This window comes from Pan troglodytes, chromosome 19 (assembly GCF_028858775.2).
Source record: "Pan troglodytes isolate AG18354 chromosome 19, NHGRI_mPanTro3-v2.0_pri, whole genome shotgun sequence".
Lineage (NCBI taxonomy): Eukaryota > Metazoa > Chordata > Mammalia > Primates > Hominidae > Pan > Pan troglodytes.
The window spans coordinates 90,495,418-90,514,015 of record NC_072417.2 but is presented as its reverse complement, the minus strand read 5'-3'; the positions used below and the strand labels follow the sequence as shown (position 1 = coordinate 90,514,015).

General features: G+C 57.6%; 1 protein-coding gene and 1 pseudogene across 16 annotated transcripts in view; both read right to left on the bottom strand.

Annotated features, from left to right (window-relative positions):
• Positions 1-2,300: 2,300 nt before the first annotated feature.
• The window catches only part of SEPTIN9 (septin 9), a 220,060-nt gene continuing 203,762 nt past the window's right edge, over positions 2,301-18,598 (bottom strand). For all 16 annotated transcript variants that reach the window (XM_016932980.4, XM_063799951.1, XM_063799952.1 and 13 more), the window contains 8 exons: positions 15,351-15,479; positions 14,582-14,663; positions 14,039-14,176; positions 12,067-12,184; positions 10,167-10,262; positions 9,807-9,903; positions 5,529-5,580; positions 2,301-4,372 (listed from right to left, as the gene is read on the bottom strand). In XM_016932980.4, the coding sequence (XP_016788469.2) occupies positions 4,237-4,372; positions 5,529-5,580; positions 9,807-9,903; positions 10,167-10,262; positions 12,067-12,184; positions 14,039-14,176; positions 14,582-14,663; positions 15,351-15,479 (848 nt within the window). In that variant the 3' untranslated portion in view covers positions 2,301-4,236. The remainder of the gene's footprint in view (positions 4,373-5,528; positions 5,581-9,806; positions 9,904-10,166; positions 10,263-12,066; positions 12,185-14,038; positions 14,177-14,581; positions 14,664-15,350; positions 15,480-18,598) is intronic.
• Positions 3,246-3,989, bottom strand: LOC101058773 (proline-rich protein 2-like; annotated as a pseudogene).

Here is an 18,598-nt window from a genome sequence, read left to right as displayed (position 1 = left end):
GGGGGCTGGCTGGGTGTGGCTTAGAGGCTCGAGATGCCTGGGAGGATCAGGCTGGCCAATTGGGGAGGAGCTGGAGTTCTGAGGCCAGGACTTGGAGAGGGTGGTCGGTCCCAAAGAGGGCAGCCGCTGGACAGGCTCCCTGTGTGCAAGGATGGAAATTGGGGGTGAAAATGGAGACACTTCAGTCTGTAGGAAGAGGGCTTCAAGGCAGAGGGACTACCAGGAACTTCAGATGGGGGATGGACAAAGCCATCACAGCTGGAAGGGCCTTAGTGATTATTTAGATCCTTACCTTAATGACATCTGCAAAGACCCTCTTTTGGAATCAGACTGCAGCCTGGCAGCCGCCCACAGGGGCTGACCTGACTCTCAACCTGCCTGTGCTCACAGCAGACACCGGCCCGTGGCACAGAGGCTCCACCGGGCCAACGCCCATCAGTTCATTCAGAGAGGAACCTGTCTGCTTTCTCCAAAACATGCAGAAGTCAGGTGCCTGGCAGAAGAGCCAGGGGGTGCCCAGAGAGGCTGAGACAACCCCAAGTTTTGGTGGCAGAGTCAGCCTGGAACCCAGACCTTCCGAGTCCCAAATTAGGGCTTTCCCACTCACCACTCTGCTGCCCATGTTGTCCTGGAGGTCCTGAAACAGCGGGGCGGAAGGGGATGTAGGGAGTCCAACCGTGTCTCCCACCTCACCAAATTCACATCCATTCAGACCTTAGAATGTGATCTGATTTCAAAAGAGCGTCTTTGCAGATGTCATGAAGGTGAGGATCTAGATGAGATCGAACTGAATCAAGGTGGGCCCTCAGTCCTGGAAGAGTACCCTCTTGGCCCTCTTGACCCTCCAGGACAAAGAGAGAGAAGGCTGTGAAGACAGAGGCAGAGATGGGGTGAAGCGGCCAGCAGGAGCTGGGGGAGGAGAGAGGAACCCCCTCTGGAGCCTTTGGAAGGAGCGAGGCCCTGGGACACCTGGATCTCAGACCTCTGGCCTCTAGAACCGTGAGAATAAATTTCCGCTGTTTTCAGCCCTGCCGCATGGTCATCTGTTAAGGCAGCTGCAGGGCACTAATACACGTGGGAGAAGGGATCCGGGTGAGGCCCTTCTGCACACGCAAAGGGCATACGGACCAGAGCTCCCTGAACCTTACTTCCTGAGCTCACCTGCAAAGAAAAGCTCACTCAGCCAAGGCTCTGACTTCTAATCTATTTGGAATCAAGTTCTCTTGGAATGAGTTAGGTTGGCATAAAACAACTGTCAAATACTGACCAGTCTGGAGTTCAATCTAATATAAATTTCTAAAAGAAAAACTTACTGTCAGCCAGGCATAGTGGCTCACGCCTATAATCCCAGCACTTCGGGAGGCCAAGGCAGGAGGATCACCTGAGGCCAGGAATTTGAGATCAGCCTGGGCAACATAGTGAGATCCCATCTTGACAAAAAATGAAAAAGTTAGCCAGGTGTGGTGGTGCACACCTGTGGTCCCAGCTACTCAGGAGGATCGCTTGAGCCTGGAAGGTAGAGGCTGCAGTGAGCTGTGATCGTGCCACCGCACTCCAACCTGGGTTACAGAGCAAGACCCTGTCTCAAAAAATAAAACAGAAAAAGTTATTTTCAAGGATACACTAACTAGAAGCAGCTCACAGCGCCCCCTGTGGACGCCCTTCAGATCCCCCACTTTAATGAAAGAGTTCAGATCTGCCATTCACTTTTCAGTCATCTCCGCTGAGTGCTTCTCAAGCCCTGGGAACTTTTACCCCAGGTAGATTAAACAACGCCCCAGCAATCGCCTTGATGCTATTCTCACTCTTCACAGTGCTCTGGAATTATAAGTTCTCAGGGAGTTTGTTAGTTTCAAATCTTGGGAGTCTGAATTCAAGATCTGACCTGGCCTTACCTTTTCTTTTCTTTTTTTTTTTGGAGATGGCATCTTGCTCTGTCACCCAGGCTGGAGAGCAGTGGCATGATCTTGGCTCACTGCAACCTCTACCTCCCGGGGTTCAAGCGATTCTTCTGCCTCAGCCTCCCGAGTGGCTGGGACTACAGGCACCCACCACCATGCCCAGCTAATTTTTGTATTTTTAGTAGAAACGGGGTTTCACCATATTGGCCAGGCTGGTCTCAAATGCCTCACAACTGCCTCAGTCTCCCAAAGTGCTGGGATTACAGGTGTGAGCCACCGCACCCGGCCTACTTTTTCTTGCCCATGCTTCTTGCCCACCTGCAGCTGACCCCAACCTGTCCCGAGGCCCAAAGAACTGCACTTCAGGGGCAGAAAAAACATTCTCGCTCAGGAGCCTTCTGGGTTTCTGCATTTGAAACATTTATTTCAGGAAATACATTTTCAACACTTTGTCATTTATACAAAAAGACAAATTTCTCGGGAGGCACGTAGCAAAAGGCCATTGAGGAACAGAGCCTGATGAAACGAACAATTTTTCAAAGTCTGGTTACAGAGAAGGAAAGTGAAGCATCTCAAGGCTGGGATGCTGCTGCCCACCCCCCACCCCACCCCGCCACCAAGTGACATTGAGGCTGGGCAGGCCACATGGCCTGGGCCCTGGCGCTGGCCACTCATTTCCTTCAAAATCTTGGTTTTGGCAAAAACATGGCAAGTCGGCAAAGTAAACTGTCTCGCCAGTGGGGGTGGTGAGGGGTCCTTCCTCTCTTGGGTGGGGAGGGAGTCAGACGCCCAGTGCCCCAACTTCCATGCACACACACTCACACTCACACACTCCTTCTCGCTGACCTTCTCCTGGCTGCAAGCAGCCAGCCCGGTGCCTGCAGATGCACCTGGTGATGTGTGCACCTGAGTGGAGTCTCATCAGGCCCCTCTTTCTCCCCAGGAGCAAGACAGGTAACAGGAAGCAGGAAGGGACTTTGGTCATCTGTGCCCTGCAAAGACAGCCCCCATGGGTCCCCTCGTGGGGACAGAGGGTGAGGGGCCGGGCCGTGCTGCCACGAAACCTTGTTCTTCAGCTGTGGACTGTGCACCCCTGACGCCCGTTCTCTCCTTTCTAGGGGTTCGTTACCATGGGCTCTGAGGGGAGGGGCCCAGGCACAGGTAGGTCAACAGAGTCAGGCTCGCCTGGCCTCCCACCTCCCCAGCTCAGAGAGTCAGCAAGGCCTGGGCCAGGAGGGGTGAGTGGCAGGGGTGGCTGGCTGGGCATTAATGTAACTACAGCCCAGTCTTGGGCTAAACCCAGACACTAGACAGACAGACGGACACGCATACACATGGACACACACACACTTCCCTGGTCACTTGGGCAGGGCAGGCGCCGGGCAGCTCACGCCACTCTGACCAGCCCAAGCCACGGCCCACATGTGCCCCCGCCAACCTTCCTTCTGGCACCTTCCATGGCTCCCTCCCTCAGCTCCTCCACCAGACTCACTTGCTTGGACCTTTTCAAAACTGGGGGATGAGGGGGTAGGGGTCATCTCTCCTTCCTTTTTATCCTCAATCAGATCCCAGCGCATCAGCAGCACCTGCAGCCCGGTGGGGGCGGGGGTGGCGTGAGAGGGGGATGGCAGGGAGATGAAGACACCTCCCTCATTCCAGCCTGTCCCCGCATCTGGCCGAGCAGTCTGCGGATGGCTGAGATAAAGGCACTTTCTGCTCCAGGAGGGGCGGCTGCCAGGGGGCTTGGAGTGGCTGGGCAGTTGGTGGCAGGGGACCCTGGAGTTTTCTACCCTTAGGAGCAGGGCAGGGGTAGGGGCTGAGTGATGGCCACGCCATGTGGCGGGCAGGGGGTCCAGGTGCCCCTGGTGGGCTGCATTCTCCCCTGGGCTCTGACACACTCCAGGGGACAGGGCCAATGGGGATGGAGGGGAGCGTGCAGCCCATTGGGCTCCTCTGCACGTGCGAGGCCTGGCCCCCACCCCGAGGCCTCCGGCACTGAGAACCCCACACGGACGGATGATCTGCACACCGAAGCTGCTCTTCTGAGCCCTCGGGGAGCCAGGCCTGGGGACAGAGGGTCACGTCAATTCAGTGGGTGCTCTCACCCCTGCCTGTGGCTCCAGTGCAGCCTCCCCACAACCTCGGGGAGGCCGCGGCCTCATCACTGACTCACTCGGAGGGAGGCCCCTTCCCTTGTTTCCTGGCAGCATGTCGAAGGGGTGGGGAATGATGACAAATGGAGAAAATCATATAAAATAAAATGGGGCAGTGGGAGGGCCTGGGGGGGGACGGAAAAGACTTGGGGGCAGGGTCCCGGGGGTGGGCAGGGCGGCGTCTACATCTCCGGGGCTTCTGGCTCCTTCTCCTCCACGCCGTTGGCCATGGCGCTGCTGCCCTCGTTGAGGCGCTTCACACGGTACGCCTCGAAGTGGATGCTGCTGGTGATGTCCTTGATGTTCTGCATGTGCGTCCTGTGGGGGTGGGGGGCGGGCGGGTCAGTGAGGTGGGGGCAGCGGGGTGGGGGCAGCAGGGCAGGGGCCCTGCTCAGCCTGCCTCGGACTCAAGCCCGCCTGCCCCCACCCCCACTCCCCATCCCGACTGCTTGGCTCCCCATGGGGTCCCCCAGGCCCACCATGTTGGACCAGATCTGGTACACGTTTTGGGGGAAGGGTCAGTCCCCCTGGTAAGCCCAGACTCGGTCAGAACACACATATTCCAGTGCATGTGTCTCCCTCTGGGTCCACCCTATGGCCCTGGGTCCAGGGCCCAGAGACAGTGCACAGACTCAGAGGGACAGGGCTGGAGCGTTGTTGCTCCAGGCCGGTGTCCAGGGTGCTGGCAGGGTGGAAGCAGTGGGTGACCACTGGCCTCCAGGACTATGGCCTGTGGCAGGCAGGTGGCCTGGGGCAAAGGGCTGGGTTGCCCTTGTCCCCAGGAAAAAAAAGTCCTGGGCTCAGATTTTCATTCCTCTGCAGCTCAGGAGGAATAATCTGGAGGGAGGTTGGAAAGCCCAGTATCCCCACGATGGCAGAACAGCTCCCGGAATCCCCCCACCCCTGCCCCCACCAACCTGGAGGCCCCTCCTCTTGATAACATTCCCATCATCCATGCCAGCTGCTTGCTGAGGAAGAACCTGCCCAGGCCAGGGCCCACACTCCAGGGACCACCCACCCAGCACCCTCTCCAATAGGGCTTCCCCTCCTTGCCTGGACTCAAGGGAAACAAGGAGAAGCCTCAGCCAGGTGAAAGGGGTAGGGGTCAGAGGCCAGTGGGATCGGAGCTGGAGACGCCCCACGCTGCCGGCAGGGCCTGCACATGAGGCCTCACTGGGCCCTTAGTGGCCACTGGGCAGCTCTAACGGGCCAGACCACAGTGGATCAAAGCTCAGCCTTCCCATCCAGCCAACTTCGCAGGGGTTGAAAAGGATCTTCACTGCTTGCTTCATTTCCCAGTGGGTTTTCTTTTTCAGAAGATGGGCTTCCAAGATCTTCCCGAGGGCAGGGCAGGCAGGTGGCAGGGGGCACCCACTCTGCCCAGGGCTTTGGCCCCACACCCACTGCCCCCACCCGCTGTAGGGCCCTCTTAGGGGTGAAGCCGTCAGCCCCACCCAAGCACCCTGTCTCTCACCTGATGAGAAGGTCCCGCAGGTAGGCAAACTCACAGTGTGTGGTGTTTTCAACTAGGAGAGGAGACAGGAGGGGCTTTAATGTCCCAGTGGAGAAACTCTGCCCGGACCCCACCTCTCTCCCTCTGCCCAGAAATGCTGGTGCCAAAAGCAGAGTCTGAGGGCAGCCCCATGGGCAGGAGGGCAGGGGAACCACCTGCTCTGCAGCTGAGTATAGGACACCTGGCACTGCTCTCGGTCTGGGGGAGACTGGAGTGACCAGTACCAGCTCCTGCTCCTGGACAGCTCAGCTCCTGCTCTCCAGAAAGTCCCTGGCTAATGGGAGATGGCACAGTGACCAGGCCAAATAGGAGCATGGAAGGAAGCCACAGTGGAGAAGCCAGGGCAGTGGGCCCCCGCACCAGTGGGGTGACCAGGGAGAGCAGGACGTCCCAGCAGAGGCCTGAAGACAGGCATGGGGCTGGGCTGCTGGGAATGGGATGAAGCAGGAATCGGAGCTGGGATTTTAAAGAAAACCTGTGGCCCACAGGGTGTTACCCCCACGGCCCCATCCACCTTGTATGCGCTCAGAGCACACACACACAGGGACACACACAGGGGCTACGTACTGTGGACGACCATTCACAAGCTCAAGAATCAGCAATGCTAAACATTGCTCAGGGACACGTGCACTTCACACAATACATACAAGCCCAAGCTCGGGACAGTGGCCACTTCTCAGTGAGACTGGGCAGGAGACACGGGCACCCACAAGTGCCCTCGGGCTCGAGCTGGTGGCCATCTCAGAGTGGTCATTTTATTGCTGTGCTTCGTAACTCCTATATGAACACGCGGTGCCTGGCATGTGTAACTGTTATATAACAGAAAGCCTTTTAACGAGGAGGGCAGTGAACGGCATCACTGGAGGTGGGGAGCCGGGCAGGGAAGGCAAATAAAGACAACCGGTGCCCTCCCATGTGATGAACTTCGTCTTCACACACCTGCAAGTGTCTCTTGTGATTCGTTATCCCCATTATCTTACGAAAATGGGGCGTTGACGCTGGGCACCATGGCTCACGTCTGCAATCCCAGCACTTTGGGAGGCTGAGGTGGGTGGATCACGAGGTCAGGAGTTCAAGACCAGCCTGGCCAACATGATGAAATCTCGTCTCTGCTAAAAATACAAAAATTAGCCAGGCCTGGTACCAGGCGCCTGTAATCCCAGCTACTCAGGAGGCTGAGGCAGGAGAAATCACTGGAACCCAGGAGGTGGAGGTTGTGGTGAGCCAAGATCATGCCACGGCACTCCAGCCTGGGCAAAAGAGTGAAACTTCGTCTCAAAAAAAAAAGAAAAAGAAAAAGAAAAAGAAAAGAAAAGAAAATGAGGCATAGAGAACGCAAGAACTGTGTCTGTCTCAGCTCCACAGCGCATAAGGCTGGAGCGGGGTGCAGAACCCATACACCTGGCTCCAGGCTGCCCCATCGCAGAGCCACATGGCTTTTCCCCAAGTTAAAAATGTCTAGTTTTTACTTGGTAGGCCAGAAGGCAGGGCCGGGGCCTCCACCTTGCCCAGCCCTCAAGTGCTCTCAGTGCTACGCCGGTTGCCTTTGCCTAGGCCCTCCTGCCGCGGCCCTGTGTAGGGCGGTGTCCACACTAGAACCTCCTGCAGACTGACCAGCAGCACTCTCATCTAACACTGACGGGCAGCGAGAGCCGGCAGGAAGAATGGGGCTCTCAGGCTGGAGTTGGAGTGTGTGATCGCCACTCCCTGGCTCAGGCAAGTTACTCTCATTCCCTCAGTTTCCTCATCCATAAAATGTGGATAATAACGTCACCCGCCTCTCAGGGACATGAGGATTAAATGAGTTCATGGTGTGATCAATTACACCCCACATTTCTATTGACAATACTTGGGGTGGTTTCTAAGGATGGGAAAGATACCTCAAGATGCTGTTCACCAAGTGGGAGGCAAGAACGAGGCACAGCCCTTACTAGTCCGGGTGTCAGGTCAGCTATGAACTCATGGGGCCCCTGATATAAAAACCCAGCAGTGCTGAAGGCACATTTCCAGGGTCCTCATATAAGACTGCTGGAAAGTGGGCCCCACCACCTCACAACTGTCCTGACAGGTTCCAGACTCTTCCTCAGCTGGAGCCAGTGGTGCTCAACAACGCACAGGTCAGAGAGGTGTGGGGACCTCTCTCTTGTGCATTTCCTGACAGTTTCTGTCACCGGCCACCTGCGGTACTCAAGGTTGGCCACCAGGGTGCAGCAGAGGCACGCCCATAGCAAAGCCGCCGGCCCGTCCCAGGCCCATCCACCCCTAACTCTCCCAAACCTGCCTTTCATAAAAAGTTTCCTAAACAGCAAGAACTCTGGGCAGAGAGGAAGAGAGGAACTGCAGGCAGAGGGGCCAAGGGGAGGCAAGCCAGCCTGACACCACAGGCGGATACTGGAAAACACCCAGGCTGCACCCAGCTGGGCAGCTCCCGCAGGGTGGGCCCGGCAGGGGCGGTGGTAGGGGAGGAGTGCAGACAGGGGAAAGGCCCGCGTGCCTCTCCACACCCTCCTCCAGGCATGAACTCCCATCTCGAGGGAGTCTGGTGCAGGGCTGGAGCTGTAGATTCTAGAGCCGCCTCCGGTTCTGGGTCCCTTGGCAGGTTTTCTGCTCACAGCACCTCTTCAACTCTGCAAGGAGGGTGGGTGCGGGGAGCTTCGGACATGAAACGAGATAACCCATGTCTAACCAGTGGCACAGGAGTGTTTGATGCCTCCTGGTAATTGTCATTATGACCATTTTCTTAGAGCAACAGCTTCCCAAAAAGCTCTGTGGTCTTTGGGACAGTCTCTCAACTCACTAAAATCTTGGCACACTGCACCCACTTTGTGGATGATGAAAACTGAGGCCCTGGAAGATTAAGAGACTTGTGCTTCCTGCTCTACTGGGCCTTTCAGCCAAGTGCTCTCCCAGAACAAAGTGGCTTTTCCTGCTGCATTTCCCTCTGCACCTTCCCCTCTTCCATTCTAATGAGAAATGAAGGGACAGAGAGAGGAAGGGGAAGGAAATGTTCAGGCCCATCCCTCCCGGGGTGTCACCGCCAGGAGTGGGTTGAACTGTGGCCCCCCAGGGGCTCCCATCCATTCAAAGACATGGTCAAGGTCCAGGCCTTGGTACCCATGATTGTGACCTTACTTGGAAAACGTCTTTCTTTATAGATTCATTAAGGATCTCCAAATGGGATCATCCACTTAGGGTAGGCCCTAAGTCCAAAGACAGGCGTCCTTGTCCAAAGACAAGAAGGAAAGAGGGCAGGCTCGGTGGCTCATTCCTGTAATCCCAGCACTTTGGGAGGCCAAGGTGGGCAGATCACCTGAGGTCAGGAGTTTAAGACCAGCCTGGCCAACATGGCAAAATCCTGTCTCTACTAAAAATACAAAAATTAAGTCAGGTGGGTGGTACGTGACTGTAATCCCAGATACTCGGGAGGCTGAGGCAGGAGAATTACTTGAACCCAGGAGGCGGAGGTTGCAGTGAGCTGAGATTGCAACACTGCACTCCAGCCTGGGTGACAGAACGAGACTCCGTCTCAAACAAAAAAAAAAAAAAAAAAGGAAGAGGAGGGACGGGACAGAGACACAGGGAAGAAGGCCCTGTGACAATGGGGCAGAGATTAGAGCGTGTGATGCCTTTACAATACAACTAGGAATGCCAGGCGCTACCAGAAGGAGGAAGGCATGGAAGAGGCTGGTCCTCAGGGCCTCAGAAGGAAACAGCCCCTGATTTCGGACCTCTGGCCTCTGGAACTGTGAAAATACATTTGTGTTGTTTTAAGCCCCCTCGTTTGTGCTAATTGGTTACAACAGCCACTCAAGAGACTAAGGTGTGAGGGTCCCAGGAACTTCAGCAGGGCAAGGGTCCGAGGGTCCATCTGGCTCACAGAGCTACAGCCCACCCCTTTTCTAGGCCCAGAGAGGTTGGGTGATTTGTCCAGGGCCACACAGGTGCCTATGAAAGAGCCTGCACCAGGATCCAGAACTTGGCGGCCCCCATCCCAGCTCCTGTCTCCCTGAATCTTTCCCTGCCCGGGGGGAGGTCCGGGGTGGAGGCATCTGCACAGGCCACTTGCCCTCTCACTTTCCCAAGGGTTGAATGGGGACAAGGAGACCCCTCCCTCTGGGTGGGGCAAGGCAGTGGATGAGGTTCCACGAGTCCCCGGCTCAGGCGTGGCCCACAGGCTCTGGGTCAGCAGAAGAGACCGTCTTCCCATCTGTCTGGAGCCCTGGCGCCTGCGGCGAGTACCTTCGATGGTGCCCCACTTGGTCTTCCTGCCAAGGATCCTCTTGCCGTTGACCTGGTACTCGTGGTCACTGCCCACCACAGCAAACGGGATCATCTCCTGGGGAACGGGCAGACGGTATTGGTTACACATGTGCGGGAAGGCAATTCCCTCCCCTGGGCCCCTGGGAGGAGCTGCCCTGAGCCTGGGGTCCCCCAAAAACGAGAGCCTCAGCCTGACAGCACTGGGTACAGACACCTGGGCTCAGTGCCCTCTGGCCCCAAGAATATAATTTCATGGCTTAAGGTCCCCCAAACCCCCAACCCACCCTTCAACAGGAACTGGGGGTCCCCTGGGAACAACATCCTGGTGGATCCACTCACCCGGAACTTCTCGTTCACCAGCCGGTCCTCCGAGTCCTCATCAAATTCCTTCTGGGGGTACACGTCGATGTCGTTGGACAGCAGGTCTGCGGTGATCTGGGATAAGGAGGGAGAGAGATGGGCCCATCCCTGTGGCAAGCTCTACCCGCCCACTGGTGTTTGCCACAGGACCTCCACACTGTGTGCTGCCCCAGGCTCGGGTTCAAGGGCAGGCTCTGGGGGGCTGTGACACCAATCACCTCCAACTCCTGTGCCTCCTGGGGGGAAGAGGGGCAGCTGCAGGTGCACCTGCTGTCCTGAGCGATGCTGCAACTCCCCAGGGGCTTAAGGTCATCGTCCTGAGCACCTCCCACCTCTCTTCTCCTGCTCATCACACCCCCAAGAAAGTACTCAGGGTTACCGAGACCTCCCCTCCTGAAACCCTTCCTAAAAAACCCTCGTCACAGTCCCCAATTCCAGCAGGGGCCCCTCCTGCAGCTCAGCCAGCCCCCGCCTGCAGTAACCTCTCAGCTCCCTGCCAGCAGCCCGACACGGGTACATGCAACAGAAACATCCCAGTGAGCGGCCGCTCACCTGCCCAGGCACAGACCACAGCCCATGTGTAGCCTCCGGCAGACACACCCACTTTGTGTGGACTGTCTTCCCCTGCACATGCTGGGAAGGTCCCTGACGCCTGGCCCCAGGACGGAGTAGGTTACAGGCCCCACCCACACCCACCGAGGCAGATGTGGTGCTGCAGCCCAGGCACCTCAGTTTCATTTTGAAAGGCACCCCATGTGGCTCTGATGTGCTGCCCTGTCAGGAGGAAGAGCCCAGGGCTGCCCTCTTGCTTGGATGCCCCTCCCTATCCCACAGCAGGGGCCTCGGATGGTGGCGGAGAAGAAGGTGGCAGAGACCATCCCTCCTGCAACTTTTTTTTTTTTTTTTTTTTTTTTTTTTTTTTTTTTGAGATGGAGTCTTGCTCTGTCGCCCAGGCTGGAGTGCAGTGGCTCAATCTCGGCTCACTGAAGCCTCCGCCTCCCGGGTTCAAGTGATTCTCCTGCCTCAGCCTCCCAAGTAGCTGGGACTACAGGCGCCCGCCACCATGCCCGACTAATATTTTTGTATTTTTAGTAGAGATGGGGTTTCACCATGTTGGCCAGGTTGGTCTCAAACTCCTGACCTCAAGTGATCTGCCCGCCTCGGCCTCCCAAAGTGCTGGGATTACAGGCGTGAGCCACCACACCTGGCCCAACTTCTCTTCCATCTAATAAAAACCAGGCAGGGCCAGGTGAGGTGGCTCATGCCTGTAACCCCAGCACTTTGGGAGGCTGAGGCAGGAGGATCCCTTGAGCCCAAGGGTTAGAGACCAGCCTGGGCAACATGGCAAAACCTCGTCTCTACTAAAAATACAAAAATTAGCCAGACATGGTAGTGTGCATCTGTAATTCCAGCTACTCGGGGACTGAGCCTGGGAGGTGGAGGCTGCAGTGAGCCATGATTGTGCCACTACATTGCAACCTTGGCAACTGAGCCAGACCCTTTCTCAAAAAAAAAGGGGGGGCATAAAACAAGGTGGGCCATGTCGCACGGCCCCTCCTCGGCCTCACTCCTTGGAAGAGAGATTCACCATCCGCCTGGCCCAGGTCTTCTCCAAAACCCCCCTCAGAGACTCTGCTGGAGAATTGGCACTCCCACAAAGCTGCTTTTGAGATATGGGGGAGCTGGAGAGGCCATCTCAGCGACGGCCCCCAGCAGCCACCTGGGCCAGGGACCACCAGGCCAGCCACCCGCTGGGAAGAGTGATCAGCGGTTCGGTCTCCCTGACAGTGTGACTCCTTTAGATGGGGTGGCCCCTGCCAGGCCTGCAGCGTCTCCAGGTTGCACAGAAGGGCTGGGGCGAGTAGAGATGGAACCCTACCCGCTGTTTGAAGTGGACCCTCTCCTCCAGGGTGAGTGTGTCCGCCTTGGCGATGACAGGGACGATGTTGACCACCTTGCTCAGGCGTTTCATAAACTCGATGTCCAGGGGCCTGAGGCTGAAGCAGAGGGATGTGCGTGAGGCTCATCTGGGGGAGCGGGGCGGTGGGGGGGCACCCACCCCCAAGCAGGTGTCGACACTCTCAGGTGCTGGCTCGGGGCTCACGGGGGTCCCTGCTGGCAAGGACAGGGCCCCGGGCCGAGTCGGCCACACTGTGAGTGTGGGGCAGAGGAAGGACAAGGGTGTGTCCCAGACACAGGTGACACCACTGCACAGGCCAGGCGGGCCAGGGCCAGCTCCAAGCACCCTCGTCCATGAGTTCTGGGGTCCCAACCACACCCCTACGTGTCCACACAGAAGGGCTGTCGTTGGCTCAGCAGCCGTCTTGCTGTGGGGCTTTGGCTGGGAGGGGAGAGGCAAGAGAAATAGAAGCTAGCACCAGTGTGCGGTGCCCCTGCACCAGGCGGGCTGCTCCCCTTGCCTGCTTGGCCCCAGTGAGCCTGGGGTCTGATGCGGGGAAAGCTGTGGGTGGCAGGGGCTGGCAGGGCCCTGGAACTGGGGCACCATCTTCCCCAGTTCTGGAGCCGAGCTTTTCCCACAGTGAGAATAAATCGGTCACACACATGGCTGGGGAGAAGCCGGCTCTGGGCAGAAGTTTAAGCAGAGATGGCCAAGGCCCGCCCCTGCCCCATGGGACTGGACGCCTTGGGCGGGACCAGGCAACATGCCTAGCTGGAGTCCCAGCCAAAGGGTCAGTGCTGGGGAGTAGCAGAAGTGCCAGAGACTGCCCGCCCGCCCTCGGCTTGCCCAGCTGGCATCAGGAGAGGCTTCTGCCTCCTGCCATCAGCCTCAGCTGAGGCAAAGCTTGGAGCAGCTGGAACAGCTGCCACAGGACCCCAGATGAGCCGTTCTGCCTGGGAGGGCAGATGTTCAGTTCAGGAGAGGCCCACGGACAGCGAGCTGGCCCCCTGCCCCTGACTCCCGCTGGCCCACAGAGGATGATGCCAGAGGGTGGGCTCGAAAACTCCAGCTTGGGTTTTCCCACAGACTCTGGGTGAGGCCCGCTGCCCACCAGCCAGGCTCCTTCCTGCACCTGGTGCCCACAGAGTATGGTTTCCCCAAACCCCTGGGCTTCCTCCGCCCAGGGAAGTACATCTGGGACAGCAGGTGCGAAGGACGTTCTCCACCCACCCATGCAGACAAGCCACCCACGGCTGCCTCCACCAGCCGCTCCTGCTGGCCTCTGGTCCTCCTCCTCCCAGCCCTGGCTCAGGGTGAGCCACAGGTGTCTGGCAGGGGGTGCACAGGGAGCTGAGGACAGAGGGTCCGTGAGGCCATGAAGAGTCCACCTGACAGGGTACATGCAGCCTCCCGCCCTTGCTGACCTCTAGGGGCGACGTCAGGTGCAGACAGAGCCGGCGGGAGGAAAGGGCTCTCAGCAACACCAACAGCAGCCCCGTCCAGCCCTGGAAGGGGCCAGCACTGATCTCTGTGCTTCCCGTCTAAGAACGCACCAAACCCTCTGAGGGGTCCCATGAGGCAGGGCCCGGATGAGAAGGTCAGTCACCGCTACGGGTGCTTGGCTGGGGGCTCCCACTCCACCTGCCAGAGCCTGGCCTGAGAAGGCAGGACACAGACCACCAGGCTCCAGAACAGCGCAGGGCCTGCCTGACCCTCAGCTCCCCAAGACGCAGCTGAAGGACGGGGGCTGGGCAGGACACTGCATAGGGGTCAGTGTGAGGCTTTGGAGGTGCAGACATGGCACACCCCCAACTTCACAGCTGGCGGCCACGGCCCCTGACTCAGCCCCTCTGCACCCAGCAGCAGGGCAGACAGCACCGTCCGGCAGTCCCAGGGGACAGAGGGAACCCAGGGCACCCGGCATGAGGACGCCGACACCGCAGGGACGTACGAGTGGCCGGTGGCGGGGATGAAGTAGAGGCAGCAGTGGACGCGGGTGTCCGGGATGCGCTTCTTGCGGTTGATGTTGACCTCTTCCTGCAGGTATTTCTCGTACTGGTCATTGATGAACTTCATGATGGGCTGCCAGCTGCGTGGGGGATGGGGACGAGTCAGCGGGCACATGAGATGCCCTCCCCAAGCAGGTCATGCATTCCCAGGACTCAGAGCCCAACACCCCACCTTCCAGTGAAATGCACACCCTGGGAGGTCTGGCTTGCTGAGCAGAGATGCCACAGCCTTACCCTCGGCCTCCCAAACCAGCCTCCCCGGGCTGGCCTCAGGTGATGAGTTGGGGACAGCAAGATTCCCCAGGTAATTCTGCTTTGGTCCAGAATTTTCAAGCCCCTGAGACGTGCGACTTTAGCGGCATGTCAGGCCCCAGGAGGTGGGCCCTGCACCCCCGCGGGCCGGGAAGCCTCTAGGGCTGACTCTGGGTGGGGTCCAGGGAGCCCTGAAGCCCCCGCTAGTGCTCCTCCCCCTGGAGGGGCCTCACCAGTTCTCGTTGTTGATGTGGTCCCCGAACCCTGGTGTGTCAATCACTGTCAGCTTCATCCGGACGCCTTTCTCCTCAATATCTGCACAGAGCCACGGACGCAGAGTCAGAGGGGAGACGGAAGACCCTCACAGACACCCCACACCTGACTGACCCCGGGGCAACCCCAGGTAGGCAGCGATGACAACCAAGGAGACACCGGGAAATTAATGGCCTTCCTCAGCCAACTCCGGCACAGGCCGGTGACGGTTCCCCTGGGAGCCCCTTGCCCGTCAGACTTTTGGTGGAAAACTCAGTTGTCTGTGGGGAGCTCAGTGTGACGGGGCCCACAGGGGTCCGGGACACTGACCCATCACAGCCAGAGCCCCAACATGCTCAACATGCTGGGGATGGTGGGCACAGCAAGTCCCCGTCTTGGGGACCTGGGATTGCCTGACTCGGGCACCCTCACACCGCACCAGTGCTCCAGGTAGGCAGGGGCATCCCACATCCCCAGCCCATCCCCAGCCACCGACCGTGTGTGATGGTCTTGACCCCCAACCCCTGTGCTCCAGGAAGGCAGGGGCGTCCTGCACCCCCAGCCCACTCCCGGCCACTGACTGTGTGTGATGGTCTTGACACCCCACTCTGTGCTCCAGGAAGGCAGAGGAGTCCTGCACCCCCAGCCCGCCCCTGGCCACTGACTGTGTGTGATGGTCTTGACCCCCAACCCCTGTGCTCCAGGAAGGCAGGGGCGTCCTGCACCCCCAGCCCACTCCCGGCCACTGACCGTGCGTGATGGACTTGATCTCGATGGTCTTGGGGATGCGCTCCTCTGAGGTGGGCTGCACCGACTTCCGGCTGATTTTGGATTTGAAGAGGGTGTTGATTAAGGTGGATTTACCCAAGCCGCTCTGCCCTGGGGAGAGGATGGGAGGCCGGTCAGGGGTCTCTCCGGAGAGACCAGCAGGGTCTGCACATGGGGCCCCTCCCACCCAGGCACGAGGCTCTCCAGTCTGAGATTCAGCAGTGCCTGGGCTACCTCCCGGCAATACCCCTGCCAAGCAGCCCCCGAGGACTTCACCCTCAAGCCGGGTGTCCAGTGACTGTGTAAACCCACACAGCCGGGCTCTGATGCCAGCACAACCCAGGCCACAGTCCTCTCCTGAGAGGTGAGCCAGGCCTGGGAGAGTCGGCATCTCTTGTGCCCCTTGTGCTTTCTGGACAGGAGGTCTCCTGGTGGCTCAGATTTTGGACAGGACAGAGGCCGGGCTGGCGGAGGAGCCCAGGGCTGCCCGGGGTGCACCAGGTGGCCGGGATTCCTGCAGTTCACCAGGGTGGTTGCAACCAAAGCCCAGGTGTTCAAACTGCTCCTCCCTGACCGGCCAGGGCCTGGGCAAGTCACCTGACCTCACCGTGTCTCAGTTTCCTGATCTGCAAAATGGGATAAACAGTCCTTCCCCCGTGGAGCTGGTGTGAGCATCAGGCAGGCTCACGCATGTCCCATGGGGTCTGTGGGGCCATGTGCTAGGGGGTGCTGGCCTGCAGGGTGGTGCCACTCGAGGGACAGTGCCCGTGTGTGCAGACAGCCAGTCCACAGGTGACTGAGACAAACGAGGATGAGGAAGTAGCATTCATATGCAACACAATACACACAACTCACATACACCTCATACACACACCTCACAACACACACACTTCACATGCACAACTCACAACACACACACAACTCACCTCAAACATACCTCTCACACATACCTCACACACAACTCTCACAACACACACAAACAAATCACATATAACACACACACACACACACACACACACACACACACACCCCTCCAGACTCGGAGCCCCATTGCTTTACCCTGCACAGAGCTGCCTTGGGCTACGCTAGCAGCACACCAAAAAAAATACCCTAGGCCAGGTGTGGTGGCTCATGCCTGTAGTCCCAGCACTTTGGGAGGCTGAGGCAGGAGAATTGCTTGAGCCCAGGAGTTCAAGACCAGCCTGGGCAACACAGCGAGACCCTATATCAAATGTACATCAAAATGTAAACATTGGCTAGGTGTAGTGGCGAGCACCTATAGTCCCAGCTACGCAGGAGGCTGAAGTAGGAGAATTGCTCAAGCCCAGGAGTGCGAGGCTGCAGTGAGCTAGGATCGTTGCCACTCCAGAGTGACAGAGACCCTGTCTTTTAAAAAAACAAAAATCGGCCAGGCGAGATGGCTCACGCCTGTAATCCCAGCACTTTGGGAGGCCGAGGAGGGTGGATTACTTGAGGTCAGGAGTTCGAGACCAGCTTGGCCAACATGGTGAAACCCTGTCTCTACCAAAAAACACAAAAATTAGCCAGGTATGGTGGCACATGCCTGAGGCACGAGAATCACTTGAACCCAGGAGGTGGAGGCTGCAGTGAGCCAAGATCATGCCACTGCACTCCAGCCTGGGCAACAGTGAGACCCTGTCTCAAAAAAACACAACACAAAAAACACCCTAAATTACACTGATGTTCTGACTTTGATAACACCATTCTAGGAAAAGTGTGCGCTCCTGGGAGAACAGAGGCTGGTGCTGGGAATCCCTGGCCTGAACTGTTTAGTAGCCCAAGGACAGACACTCCTCGCCCATCTCTCTCTGTCCACCAGGTCTGTGTCCTGGCCAACCTCAGGTCAGGAGTTATGTCAATGTTCCAGCCACGACACCTTAGATCTAGGAGATGCCAACTGGGATACTGCAAGGTGTATCCCTTTATTATTGTTACTTTTATTATTATCATCACCATCATCATCACCCTTATCATCACCACCATCCCCATCAGCACCATCATCACAATACCATCACTGCTACTACCATCATCCCATCACTCCCGCCATCATCACCACTTCCGTCACCCTCATCACCACCACCACTGTCATCACAATCACCAGCACCAGCACCATCACCAACCACATCACCACTACCATCCCACCACTATCACCATCACCACCACCATCATCCCCATCACTATCACCACCACTACTAACATCATCACCCCCATCAATACCACCATCACCCACACCACCATCACAATCACCACTATCACAATCACCACCATCACCCCCTTCACCACCATCACAATCATCACCATCACCACCACCACCACAATCACCATCACCCACATTACCATCATCACCCCCATCACAATCACCACCACCACCCACATCACCACCACCACCCACATCACCACAATCACCACCATCACCCCTTCACCACCATCACCATTACCACCACCACAATCACCACCATCACCCCCTTCACCACCATCACAATCATCACCATCACCACCACTACCACCACAATCACCACCATCACCCACATTACCATCACCCCATCACAATCACCACCACCACCCACATCACCACCACCACAATCACCACCATCACCATCACCACCATCAACAATCACCACCATCACCCCCTTCACCACCATCACAATCACCACCATCGCCCCATCACCACCATCACCCCATCACCACCATCACAATCACCATCACCCCCTTCACCACCATCACAATCACCATCATCCCCTTCACCACCACAATCGCCACCATCACCCCCTTCACCACCATCACAATCATCACCATCACCCCCTTCACCACAATCACCAGCATCACTCCCATCACCACCATCACAATCACCACCATCACCCCCTTCACCACCACAATCACCAGCATCACTCCCATCACCACCATCACAATCACCACCATCACCATCACCACCACCACCATCACAATCACCACCACCCACATCACCACCATCACAATCACCACCATCACCATCACAATCACCACCATCACAATCACCACCACCACCCACATCACCACCATCACAATCACTATCGCCCCCATCAACACCACCACCACCATCACAATCACCACCACCACCCCCATCACAATCACCATCATCCCCATCACCACCATCACCACCACCATCACAATTACCAACATCATAACCACCATCACCACAATCACCATCATCACCACCATCACCACCACCA